The 11,665-nt window shown below is 40.1% G+C and overlaps 3 protein-coding genes across 5 annotated transcripts; 1 reads left to right on the forward strand and 2 right to left on the reverse strand.

The window, feature by feature from the left end:
* Positions 1 to 411: 411 nt before the first annotated feature.
* LOC135945237 (COMM domain-containing protein 4-like) lies at positions 412 to 11,590 on the forward strand. Of its 2 annotated transcripts, XM_065492800.1 has the most exons (8): positions 414 to 569; positions 9,150 to 9,180; positions 9,780 to 9,851; positions 9,910 to 9,975; positions 10,687 to 10,726; positions 10,898 to 11,098; positions 11,153 to 11,320; positions 11,408 to 11,590. In XM_065492800.1, the coding sequence occupies exons 2-8, from the start codon at positions 9,178 to 9,180 to the stop codon at positions 11,452 to 11,454; spliced, it is 597 nt and encodes a 198-aa protein (XP_065348872.1). In that variant the 5' UTR covers positions 414 to 569; positions 9,150 to 9,177; the 3' UTR covers positions 11,455 to 11,590. The 2 variants fall into 2 exon arrangements, with proteins under 2 accessions (XP_065348879.1, XP_065348872.1); XM_065492807.1 differs by lacking the exons at positions 9,150 to 9,180; positions 9,780 to 9,851; positions 9,910 to 9,975; ... (2 more) ...; positions 11,153 to 11,320; positions 11,408 to 11,590 and adding exons at positions 3,034 to 3,204; positions 3,698 to 4,059 and having other exon boundaries at positions 412 to 569.
* Positions 720 to 4,309, reverse strand: LOC135945230 (uncharacterized). Its single transcript, XM_065492789.1, has 3 exons — positions 4,194 to 4,309; positions 2,489 to 2,626; positions 720 to 1,451 (listed from the first exon to the last, which is right to left on the reverse strand). The coding sequence occupies exons 1-3, from the start codon at positions 4,276 to 4,278 to the stop codon at positions 949 to 951; spliced, it is 726 nt and encodes a 241-aa protein (XP_065348861.1). The 5' UTR covers positions 4,279 to 4,309; the 3' UTR covers positions 720 to 948.
* On the reverse strand, positions 5,375 to 8,501 carry natalisin. 2 transcript variants are annotated; one of them, XM_065492775.1, is made up of 5 exons: positions 7,961 to 8,500; positions 7,642 to 7,743; positions 7,220 to 7,373; positions 5,770 to 6,498; positions 5,375 to 5,712 (listed from the first exon to the last, which is right to left on the reverse strand). In XM_065492775.1, exons 2-5 carry the CDS (start codon positions 7,741 to 7,743, stop codon positions 5,489 to 5,491), a joined length of 1,209 nt encoding a protein of 402 aa, XP_065348847.1. In that variant the 5' UTR covers positions 7,961 to 8,500; the 3' UTR covers positions 5,375 to 5,488. The 2 variants fall into 2 exon arrangements, with proteins under 2 accessions (XP_065348847.1, XP_065348836.1); XM_065492764.1 differs by having other exon boundaries at positions 5,375 to 6,498; positions 7,961 to 8,501.
* Positions 11,591 to 11,665: the final 75 nt, after the last annotated feature.

Below are 11,665 nucleotides of genomic sequence, written 5' to 3' on the forward strand. Positions count from 1 at the left end.
ATGAAATCGCTAAAAGTCGGCAAAGCGAAGAGAGCACAAGAACAAAAGCGCCTGCAGAAATCAAGATTATGCAGACATTCGGACGCCATCGTGTAGCAGTTTGCATAACCAACCCCTTTGTGATGATTGCAGCGCCTCGCACCGTCAGAAAGTCCAAGCTGCCAGAAAAATCAGTGTTGCCAGCAAAGTAAACTTCTACTAATAATGATTATCACTTTTAGAAACAATTTTTATAATCATTAAGAACTTTGCTCCATGTTTAGTAAAACATTCATTAATTTAAAAAAAAATTTGAAGCAATCTAGTAAATATTTTGGGCTGCAATAATGAATAATATTTGTGGGTTTTGGGTTTGGTCTGGTTTGGTCTTTAATTTATAATATATCAAGGGTGGCAACCTTGTGTGTTTACATTTTCGACCTTAATGTGGTCAAAATAAATTATTTCAAAGTCTGCTGACTGCTGCTGACCAGATTTAATAATCATATTGAAACTAAGAATCCTGAAGAAGAAATAGTCGTGCGAATCGAGACTCGCACAAACTGTTCATTGGCTGTCACTCTTTTTAGGTGAGTTCAACCTTTTTACACTTGACAAATTGGATTATTCAAGATGCCACTCCGTTAATAAATTGCGTTTTCGTTTCACGAACTGTATTACGTAAACCGATCACCGATCAGGCAATTAAACATGGGACAGAACTAAATCAAAGGCACTGATTGACAACAAACTCTCGTTCCAGACAGCATTTCTTTATTTATTCGTGTGTGTTACATACAGCGAGATTCAATACAATGCGCAGTAGATAATTGCTATGCTCGTGCGTTTATGTGCTCATTAGAGGACCCATTGAAAGTAAAATCCAGCCATCCTCATTGCATTATTACTCAACTACCATTAGATTTCAACTCAGAACGAAAGTACAGATCGTCGTCATGTGGGAGGGCCTCACTGGGTGCCCGCGGCCCTCTTTCCGCCCCACGGGAAAAAGTCGACGGACCCGCGTCGAATGGTCAGCCCCTTCTCGTTCAACAGTGCCGGCCCCACTTCCGGATTCCTCTTTCCCGAGGAGGCCCTCTTGTCCCTGGCGGGGTCCCTCTTGCCGCCCCACGCCGAGAATATCTGCTCCTCGCCGCCCCGCTTGCCGCCCCACGAGGAGAAGCCTCCAGACCTCTTTCCACCCCACGCAGAGAAGGGCACCCTCTTGCCACCCCAGGCGTTGAAGTTGCCACCGCTGGGGCTTCTCTTGCCGCCCCATGAGGAGAACGGAACCCTCTTGCCGCCCCAGCTGGAGAACGGGCCCCTTTTGCCGCCCCACGTTGAGAAGGGCACACGCTTGCCTCCCCACGCGGAGAACGCAGAACCTCTTTTGCTCTCAGGGGGGTCTTGTTGACACAGGTCCGGGTTTATCGAGCAGGGATAGTCTTCGTAGTCTTCCAGACAGTCCAGCCCTTTGGAAAAATTAGAAAATATCAATTCAAACGATTTTCTTTTTAAGCTGTTAGTATTTTCGAATGCACTGCAAAAAAATTGTATTGTTCGAAGTGGGAATTTTTGTAAAAATGTTTCGTGAATAATTTATAAAATAAAAATAATTAAATCGTGGATAGGTTTTGATAAAATAATATTTTATCCGGGAATATATTTTCTATGAAATTAGCTTTGGCGTGGTTTTCATACAACCTTAAGAGTTTGATTTTCCAATCAGAGGTATTGTGGAATATCATTAAATGATTTTTTGTAACGACAAAGGCTCATTTAAAATAATATCGGGTAATTATTGCAAATTTTAGTTACAATATGTATTCCTGATTTTAAAAAGAAACAGAATCCTCGATGTTTGTTCTCGACCAAGGTTTCGGCTACTATCTGCAGTCCTATTTCATGAAGGATGTCACGAATGCCACCTTTGGCTTTCAAGAACAAAAGGCCTGCAGGGCTAGACGGGACCTTGGTCAAGATGTCTGAAGTCGGCTGATTACAATGAGGGGAAATCTGTTATTTATTCAAATCAACATGCATTCTTCGTGTAAAAATTCCAACCAAGTGAATGGCTCTAAAGTAAAAAAGTGATTTGAAATTTTAAAGTATTCCAGCATATTTTTATGATCTAACTCTTGATAAGCAAAACGGTCGTTGTATTTTGGGACACTCTTTTATATTATTGAGAAATGATGAAGATGATTGGGTTAAATAATTTTTGATCATCAGACTATTTGAATATTTTGCCATCTTTAACTGCCCCACCAATAATTTGTTGGGCAGAATGGAATGCGCGACCAAGGGATTTTTTGTACATATAGAATATTATTCAGTACTAAAATGATTTGGACTTATGCTAAAAAGAAACCATGAAAATATATTAGTTCCTTTTTGTAATGGGGTGTGCTTAAGGATACACGGAATTACAAATTATTGTATCTGAATGATAAAAATTAGAAGGCACTCTTCCAGTAGAAGTTTAATATTAACATCAGAAACCACTAACCTTCGCATATTACTTCCAAGTTGGGCAAGTTAGGAATTGCTGTAACCGGCCAGTCTGGGTCGGCCAGAACACCAGGGGGAGTAAGCACCATCAGTCCCAACATTGTGCTCAGCGCATAACAGGCGCTGAACATCATCCCTGCAACAAGTTTTAATTAACTTCGGACGCTCATTAAAACTTGAGGAACAAAGTGAAGCCGCAACACGTTTCATTTTAGTCGCGTTTTCAATTGACAAGGTGGAATTCCTTAGGAAAAGATCAATCTTGCAGAGCGATTTTGACAAACGTCGCCTCGGCAAATTGTGCACAACGGGCCGCGTTGATAGGCCACAAAATACGGCGGTCATTTTACGTCAGTGCCGATATTGCTGTTGTTTATCCGAAGATTATTAACTTCATTGTCCAATAATCCGCTAAGCAAACCGCCGCGCGCTTGTCATTAAACATCGCGTGCGTTAAGATTGATTACTATGACACCCACTAACCAAAACCCACTCGCCCGTCGAGCCACATTTCATGACCAGAAACCCTTTTCGCAATCGCAGGTGGACCGAAATGGCGCAGCGGAGCATAATTGGAACCATTTTGAAAAACTTCATCAACTCGTTCAAAGTGCTTCAGAAGCCGAGCGGCAAACTCGTCTCGACAGACTTTTTGGGCAACAAGTATTTCGAGATTCCTGCCGATCCTCAGGGCGGAAAGAGGAGACCATCCAGGTGCTTAATTAAAATATACCATCAAGATTTTTAAGCCCGTGAATACATTTTTAAAATTGTATGCAACACGGAATTATTCGTCTGCTCTACTTGTTGAAATTAAAGTTAAAAATTCCAATTCATCTTTTAAAGACAATACGTGGTATGAGTTTCTGAAAGGAATAGTTTCTAAGATGTTTTCTCAATATGGACAAGAAAATATCAAATGGATTGTAAGTTTTCTATTTAATTGTACGGCGGGTTGTAAAAGATTAAAAAAATATTGTGCAAAGATGTTTAAAACCGGTCGGTTTTAATTCTCTGTGCACATTTTTTCCAACTGGCCGTCTAACCAAATCGTTTGTTTTCAATTGCATTTGAAATTATCTTTTCCTGAATTTATCATAATCTCCTGACAGCTTTTTAAATTTGCAAACCAAAGCATGAAACTCATTAGGGTATTGTATAATATATCGCAAAAAGTCAGCCTAATTCTGGAAAATTTTCTGTCCAGGTGGTTTGACCCTGCCACCAAGGATGACTTCCAGCAGGAAATTCCTGCAGAATGGGAAGCGTGGCTGAGAAATCGAAGGGCGGAACCTCCTACTGAGGACGAAATTAAAGCTAGTTACGCGCTCATGCTGCAAAAGAAGAAAAATGCAGCCGCCCTCGAGACAAAAACCCCGTCTGGAGCGCCAACCCAAGCGATCAAAGGCATGGAATCATTTCCTCAGTACGGGGACGAGTATGAGATGATGGCAGGAAAGAAGCAATTCAAGGAATAGACTGTGATGTTTAAATGTTGCGCTAGAGTGTAAAAATAGAAGATACCGACGGTTCTCTGACTGAAAAGTTACATTAAAAATATGAAATCAACTAATAAATTTCATTAGGCCTAAACCATCCTGATTACGGCACTTCGTCTGTCCGGCTTTCAGTTCCTTTTCCAACTAATCCCAATTTTAACTTCAGGGTACAAAGAGAATTGTGGTAAAAGTTGAATAACTTACCGGAAGTGCCAAAACGCTTGTTTCTGTGTGAGTGTGCTCTCCGGTTGTTCGCCAGCAGCATGATGAGGACCATTGGACTTGTCATCCTGTCTTTATATCTGTGCCCGAGAACCGCTAAACTGGGTGCACCCATCAGCCGGCTGACGTAACGCGGCCCTATCATGGCTGGCATCTTTCAAAAAGGGGCTGCTCCTACTCTACATTTACACCCCCGCTGTCCGCGCGCACTCGCTCGAGCCAAGGCGCATCACTTTTCATTTATGTGTTCGCATCACCGCGTAAATGCACAACATTTGTATGTGAGCGATCTTGTTTTCAAATGTGCGATTTGCTCCACTACACATCGGCACATTGTTGGTCTAGTAGTACTTTTTGCATGAGGCGGTTGAGCCAGCTTCTGAAATGAGGCCGTTTGTGCTACAGGTAGCAGTCGTCGTTCTTTAGCTGCCACCTGTGTGCGTTACATGGGACGAGCCAATTTTAGTTTTCGTCCTCGCGGTAAAATCTTTACTTACTTTAGATAGCTGCATTGGCATGGTAAGTTGCGTTTACTTTAAATTGTCAATAGTGCTACAATTTTCACGTTACATTTAACGAAAAAAATCATTACTTGGAAAAAACTACTAAATATTTCCATAAAGAGCACGAATATATTATAAAAATAGATCATTTCTAATGGCTTTACTATGGTTTGCACTCATATCCGCAAAACCTTATTGATTCAGCGCTGAGTAGTACCACAAATTAAAAGTTTGAATAAGCGCATTTTTACTATTAACAATTTTTTTCATTTTTTTCAGAACAGAAAATCATTTGATAAAGATGTTTCACACAAAGTAAATGCATCTCTTTTTTAAAATTAATTATTTTTCAAGTGTAAACAGTATTTGTTTATGGTTAATACCTATTTGTTCTTATTTTTTTTATTTTACATGCTCAATGATTCACTCGTTTATTTTTTTACCTCGTTTGGTGTGTTAACCCTCATGCATCGTTGTATTTGTACGAGTTAAAATATTGCGCACAGCTTTAAAAATATTTAAAAGAGCTTTTATACCAGAAGATTTATTTTTTAACAGTGTCTAAATTATGATTGATTTATTTTGTTTTTGTTTTCATTCAAGTAAGAGTAGTTACTGGTTTTATTAATTTTCGAAAATTTGATAGAAACGCAGAAGAGCTCAGGTTGGGTTGTTTTTATTGATTCCCAATCTCATCATCAACCAAAGTGTCAACATGTGCAACGTAGCGTCCAGCAGCATGTAATTACATAAAGTGGCGTTTGCAACAACTGCTCATCCCCTAGTGGCCCAAAAGTCAGTTGAATACCATGGGTTGACAGGCGCTTCCCTTCCCATCTCTTTCTTAATCTTTTGCGTGTTGGTGCGGATGCCCAAAATTTGAGCAACCACGTCTGATACGTTGACGTCAGAATCCTCATCTAAGCCGAACACACGTGCCCAGAAATCTCCTTCCTCGTCCAGTTCAGCCAAAGGGTTGCTGCTGCTATCTTTCTTTGCTGCGTTGAGCCAGAAGCTCTGCAAATTATTGGCGCTTGACGCTAAAAGGCGCTTACCTCTAGCGGGCCAAAATTCATCGCCAGGTTGTCGATTGGCTCTCGGCTTCAGGATTCCTGCCAGTTCCTTGGAAGCGTCAATAACCTTGGGAGCGTTCCTCTTTCCCCTGGGTGCGTAAAACGGGTCCTCTTTGGAATCGGGGGGCGCTTCCTTGCTCCGTCCGGACCGGCGGCCCCTTGCAGCGTAGAAAGGATTTTCCGCCGACGCTGACTCCAGCCTCTTTTTGCCGCGGGCGGCCCAAAATGGATTTTCGGCCGGGATCTTTAGCCCTCTCTTTCCTCTGGCAGCCCAAAAAGGCTCTTCAGCTGACGACTGAAACAATAACTTTTTCCCCCTGGCAGCCCAGAAGGGGTTCTCGCCTGACGATTCCAACTTTTTGCCCCGTGCAGCCCAAAATGGGTCTTCCTCAACAGACGACGATTGTAAAGACAGTTTCTTGCCTCGAGCGGCCCAAAATGGTTCTTCAGCTGAAACCACCGCGAGTAATTTCTTGCCTCTAGCGGCCCAGAACGGGTCGTCCTTTTCGTCAGAGCTGTCAATCAACTTCTTTCCACGCGCGGCCCAGAAAGGATCTGTGCTCTCTATCGAGCTCTCCAATAGCTTTTTGCCTCTTGCCGCCCAAAATGGGTCTTCGTTGGATGAATCAAATGCTCGCCGTCCTCTGGCAGCCCAAAATGGATTTTCAGCAGAACTCATTTCTTTCAGTTTTTGAAATTTGGAGCGCCTGCCTGAAAATGAATTTATCTCTTTATAGCGCAAAGTTGTCATTTTATAGCACTCTGCCAATTATAAATAATATAAATTCACAAAAAAATCGTATACGCTCTTGAGTTTGATTGCAGACATCAAACAAAATCAACACATATTTCCATAAATTAATACTTTTAATGGGATCGTATGTTGAGAATGCTTTGTCAGTTTTTTTTAATTCCGGAAAAGGGCTTTTTTATAAAATCCAAATAAAATGAGTGCAAACCCCCCAAATTTTAACTAATCAAAATTTAATTAAAAAAAAATCGAAGCTGCAAACCATCTTATTCATTTTGTTTTACGTTTTCGGCCAAAATTTGAAGCCTGTTAAGGTGATTGCAGACTTTTTCAAAATTAGTTCTGAATGTCCTTGAGCCACTAAAAGGTACGGTGACTTGTTGCCCCGGATAACGTTACATGATGATCAATCGAAAATACTTCAATACGGGTTCAACGAGCTTTAATTGGAATCCATGACATCATTTGAACTAATTGGAATGTAGATAAAAATATCGTGAATTTTTCCAAATAACTATTTACACTAATCCGAGGGGTTGGAGAGTTTTAGCTATAGCTAGAACCTATTGTGGTTCATCAGGACTCATGACATGAGGCTAGTTGCCATGGGAATTTCAGGGATAAAATGCCTTGTCATCCTTGACATCCTAAAATACTACTATTGGGTAATTTTTTGCCTACCTCTGGCTGGTAAAAATTCTTTGGAGCTGGTGTCAAAGAGAGCTTTAGTAAACTTGGCTCGAGTGTCGCGATCTCCACCAATCGAACGTCGCGTCCTTTCTGGCATACCCTGGGGCTGACTCATTGCCTTCGACACGTTTGCTTTGGCATCGACCTGAAATATTTAAAAAGTGTGATTTGCTTTAATAAATTTAAAAAAAATAACTTATAAAATCATTGTTTTCCTAGTTTAATAGAAAACCATGCAAACCAAAAGAGCTACGCCAAGAACATTTGGAAGAAAAAAATAAAGTCTTTTCTCCTAAAAATGTAGGCATCTGCAGTGAAAAATGATACTCTAGGAAAACTTTCGAGTTTCATTTCAAACTGCAAAAATCTTTTTTTTTAAGTTTTATAATATATGGGAATAAATGACTACTTACTTGTTGTATCAGCGCACAGCAGTGATGAGTTTTGTTTGAGGAGTTTGCAAAGACCGCACTACTGCAGGCTAGTATGCTCAGGATAATCAGGCATTCGTGCATCTAAAATCACGCCGTAAAATAGTGTAAATGTTTTCAAAAATTTTCGGTTCAATTTTAACAACCCATTCCAATTTTCCTCCAATTGTTGGAAATAAATAATGCGATTATAGCACAAATATATTCGGGGGGAAACACGTTATACTGCAGCCGAAAAACTTCTACGCAGTACGGTGCAAATCTTGAAAATAAGGCTTATACAAAAGACTCCAAGAATTACCCTGATTATCCCTTGTGCCTCCGAGTAGATGTTTCCTGTGTCGCGGTCAGTATTGGTATGCGCAAAATAGCCTAGCGAAAATCTGCTTTATAAACCAGTGCCGAGGCGAGGTGTGTCTTTGTTGTGTTTTTCCTTCTTTTCCATTCCCAAGACATTCTAAATAGATTATAAGAACGAGCGCCCACGTAGCGGTCACCCCATGGCGACTCACAATTAAACCTGGGAGTTAGGGACTCGGCCGTTGTTCCAGCACAGCTTGACAGCCCTTTTCAAAGTGGCACTTTTTCTGATTAAATCGTCGTCTGCCAACTTTCCTTTTATTCGTTCCATATTTCTTGCGACTCTCGCCAAGGTGAAAATTTAAAATCCAATCCAGCGATTGTCTCCCGTCTTTTCCTGCTCGCTCGTGGGCAACAAGTGAGACGCGTCACAGGCAAATTGGATTACGGAGGTTGATGGTGACCCCACTTCACTGTTAATGGAGAGGCATTCTTGTTGTTTGCACACCAATTATTTCATGTCCGGTTCCTCTCTGCGAGCTGCCGTAAAAATTAAAGAATATGGCAGTAAGCAGCAAAAAATTTGAACCACAAGGTTGAAAGTGTTGTAATGCGATCACCTTTTGCTGATTCTGAGGGCAAAAGATTAATGTCTGGCTGGTTGTGTCAACACGCGCCCACACAGAGCTCATGTTGACAAACCATAGCAAAAATTTCCCTTGGGATCCCTACCACACTTAAACAATGCGCTGCGCACAATTCATGTCTTTCTCTGAGTATGTTCCATACGTTTTATGAGCACAAAATTGCCGCCGCTTAATTAGTACGGCTAATTGGTCCATGTTTTTTATGGTAATATATAGTGCTCTCCCCGTTCCCGCTGGCGAATTTTTGCCTTTATAAACTAAAAGTTACTGCATGACATTTTTTTACGTTCCTATATATATTTCCACCTCGTTTGTTGGAAGTTGTTGAAAAATTATTTTCGCGTGAAAAATATATTCGTCGTGTAAAAGGAGGATAATTTTCTTTAATATAAGTGACAAAATATAATATTTTGCTCGCGCCCCCATTTTACGCTTCATAAAATGAAATTTCTGGCTCATAAAACTCGCTGTCAGCTAAATGCTTGACACGCACGTCCGTCAACGTCTTGAACATTAAATTCATTCAGTTTATTGTTGTTTCAGATTCGTTAGCAGAAGGAGAAGCAATACAATGGTAAGTCAGTTTTTAATTTAATGCTTGACATGTAAAATTATCAGGGTTCAAACACAATCTTGCAACAGTGTTTACTTGCTCTTGCAGCTTCCATGAATATAATTATACAAGTTATTTTATGATTAGTTTGATTTGTTCATCTCACTCTCTTAAAAGTGGCATATTTTCTTTAATTAGGATCATTTCATAAGTTGTGATTTCGCGTGAATTACCAATTTTCTGAGGCTTCAATGATTATCAAAAACATGTGCGCACGTCTAATTTTTTAATTTTTATTCCTCGAATTACAGCTTTAACAGTATATTTTTATGAAAGTAACTCATTTTTACTAGAAAAAAGTGAATTCCTCCGCACAATCAATCTGTACGATTCAATTTTGAATTAAATCTTTATTAAACACACATGAGTGTACTCCAATTTTAGGTGATCATGCACTAGAGTGCAGAAAAATTAGGGGACGTACAGTTTCTTATAAAAGACGTACTAAAAAACAAATTTGCTTTAAAAATAACGCTGTTTTATCACTAACCCTTAAAATTAGATATCCTTTTTTTAAACTCTCAAAATTATTTCAAATCTGAAAAACTATTCTGTTGCAGAGGTTCAGGTTTTGCGGTGATCTCGACTGTCCCGATTGGGTCTTATCGGAAATCATCACCATGTCGAGATTAGTGAGTTGGTTTTGGACTTGTTGCATATATGAAACTAATAAAACGCACTTCCTACAAGACATCCATTAAGATGAAGTTGCTGTGCCAGGTGGTGATGGCTTCCTTGCTGGGTCACGAGCTAGATGTGAGTGCATCCTTGCAATTATTTTTATTTACCAAACAGAGGGTCAGAGAAAACACGACCCTTGCCTCTCTTTCTTGTTTGTCCGCCTTTGCCAAGGAGCGCCAGAGAGGGTGCTTTTTCAGCCCCTTAGTGTAGTGAGGAAATTGTTTGATGACCTATGATGCCATTATGTGAGCCAAATTTAATTCTCGTACGCTCCATTAAGATGCTTTGATACTGTGCACTGCGTGCCGTTTTTTGTACTTGTTGCCGGCAAATGTGAGTGGGCTGAAAAATAGAATGAACCGGCACGAGTGTGTATATTTGCTAACTCGGCACACTCGAGCAAGCCGCGTCTAATTACATTTCCCCTCTACGCCCAGACTTTTCATCACAACACTTTAGCAAATTATGACAAAAATAGCTAACGTGACTTTTATATTAAATAGCACTGCAGTTTCTTTTCCGTACTTTTCTCTCATTCGCAGAGGAAAACACGATATAGCTGCTCGTTTTGTCTTGCGCACTCACAAAAAGGCAGCGGACAAGGGGAAATTTAATTTTCCACTGTGCGAAATCTTTCTTGGGAATAGTAAATTAGAGGGAATTGCACGGAGTCGCTGAGGTAGCGACCTGTTTTGCTTTGGGAAGGATAAGGGTGACAGTGACGTTGATTATTTAAAAAGAGGCCTTGAAATTCCTGAACATGAAAAATGATTCTTATTTTTGCAGTATGACAAGGCTAAGAAGCTTACATCGGATGCAAAATTCGGTGAGTTTGTTTTACCTACAGTCTGTGCGTACCTCTTACCTCTTCGAATGCGACCGTAATTTTTTATCAAGATAAATTTGCAACCCTTGCAATAGTTGTGTTCTGAATTATATTTAAATCATTTTTACTCTGTCACCACCTCACTGGTTTGTTTTTATTTCTCTCACTCAGATGAGCCAGATCTGCAAGGAGCACTGGCTGCTCTCGGCTTCATTTTACGGTCGGCCTCTCGTTACAGCGTGGATTCTTCGTCGCTTGACAGCGAATTGCAACAGCTCGGCCTTCCGCGAGAGCTGGCCGCAGCATTGGCAAAATCTCACACGGACAATACTGCATCACTCTCAAAATATTTAAGCGAGTCTTCGCTTAGACGTAAGAAATTTCTGCGTCATTTTTAATCAATGACTAAATCTAAGATATTTTTAGTTTCTTCTTTGAAGAACGCAACTTGTTCAAAAGAATCGATAACTTTGCCAAATAATGAAGGCACACTGCTGGTCAACACGGTTAAATTGAGCTATTTGGACAGTGACCTTACAGAGAAGGAGGCTGTCTTCACGTTATCTCAGTCTCAGCTTGATTCCTTATTAAAAGGTAAAATAATTTCTTAGTAATCGCAGTTCAAACACTGAGATTTCTTCCCTAATGAAAATTAAAATGAAACCATAACAAATTTTTCAGATTTAAAAACTGCAAAATATAAGATGGAGGAACTTTCAGCAAAATAGCGTCTGGGAATCTATCAGGAAGGAATCTACAAAAGAACACATCTGAATATTTTCAAAATACATTTTTTTCTATTTGTCAATAGTTCAATATCACATTGCTAAAACCTGTAATAAAACTATTGGAGAGTTTAAACCAGTCTGTTGTATATCTCTCTTCATAATATGCTTCTCTGCCCTGATAATTTCACGCTCATTTCGGCATAAATCAATC

This window comes from Cloeon dipterum, chromosome 1 (assembly GCF_949628265.1).
Source record: "Cloeon dipterum chromosome 1, ieCloDipt1.1, whole genome shotgun sequence".
Taxonomy (NCBI): domain Eukaryota; kingdom Metazoa; phylum Arthropoda; class Insecta; order Ephemeroptera; family Baetidae; genus Cloeon; species Cloeon dipterum.

Coding starts and splice junctions, on each gene's coding strand:
- LOC135945230 (XM_065492789.1), bottom strand. CDS start 4,278: ATGACAAGTCCAATGGTCCTCATCATGCTGCTGGCGAACAACCGGAGA. Junction 2,627..4,193: donor CAAGCGTTTTGGCACTTCCG/GTAAGTTATTCA, acceptor AACTTGTTGCAG/GGATGATGTTCAGCGCCTGT. Junction 1,452..2,488: donor CTTGGAAGTAATATGCGAAG/GTTAGTGGTTTC, acceptor ATTTTTCCAAAG/GGCTGGACTGTCTGGAAGAC.
- natalisin (XM_065492764.1), bottom strand. CDS start 7,743: ATGCACGAATGCCTGATTATCCTGAGCATACTAGCCTGCAGTAGTGCG. Junction 7,374..7,641: donor GCTGTGCGCTGATACAACAA/GTAAGTAGTCAT, acceptor TAAATATTTCAG/GTCGATGCCAAAGCAAACGT. Junction 6,499..7,219: donor AGAATTTTTACCAGCCAGAG/GTAGGCAAAAAA, acceptor ATTCATTTTCAG/GCAGGCGCTCCAAATTTCAA.
- LOC135945237 (XM_065492800.1), top strand. Junction 9,852..9,909: donor TCATCACCATGTCGAGATTA/GTGAGTTGGTTT, acceptor ACTTCCTACAAG/ACATCCATTAAGATGAAGTT. Junction 11,321..11,407: donor GCTTGATTCCTTATTAAAAG/GTAAAATAATTT, acceptor CAAATTTTTCAG/ATTTAAAAACTGCAAAATAT.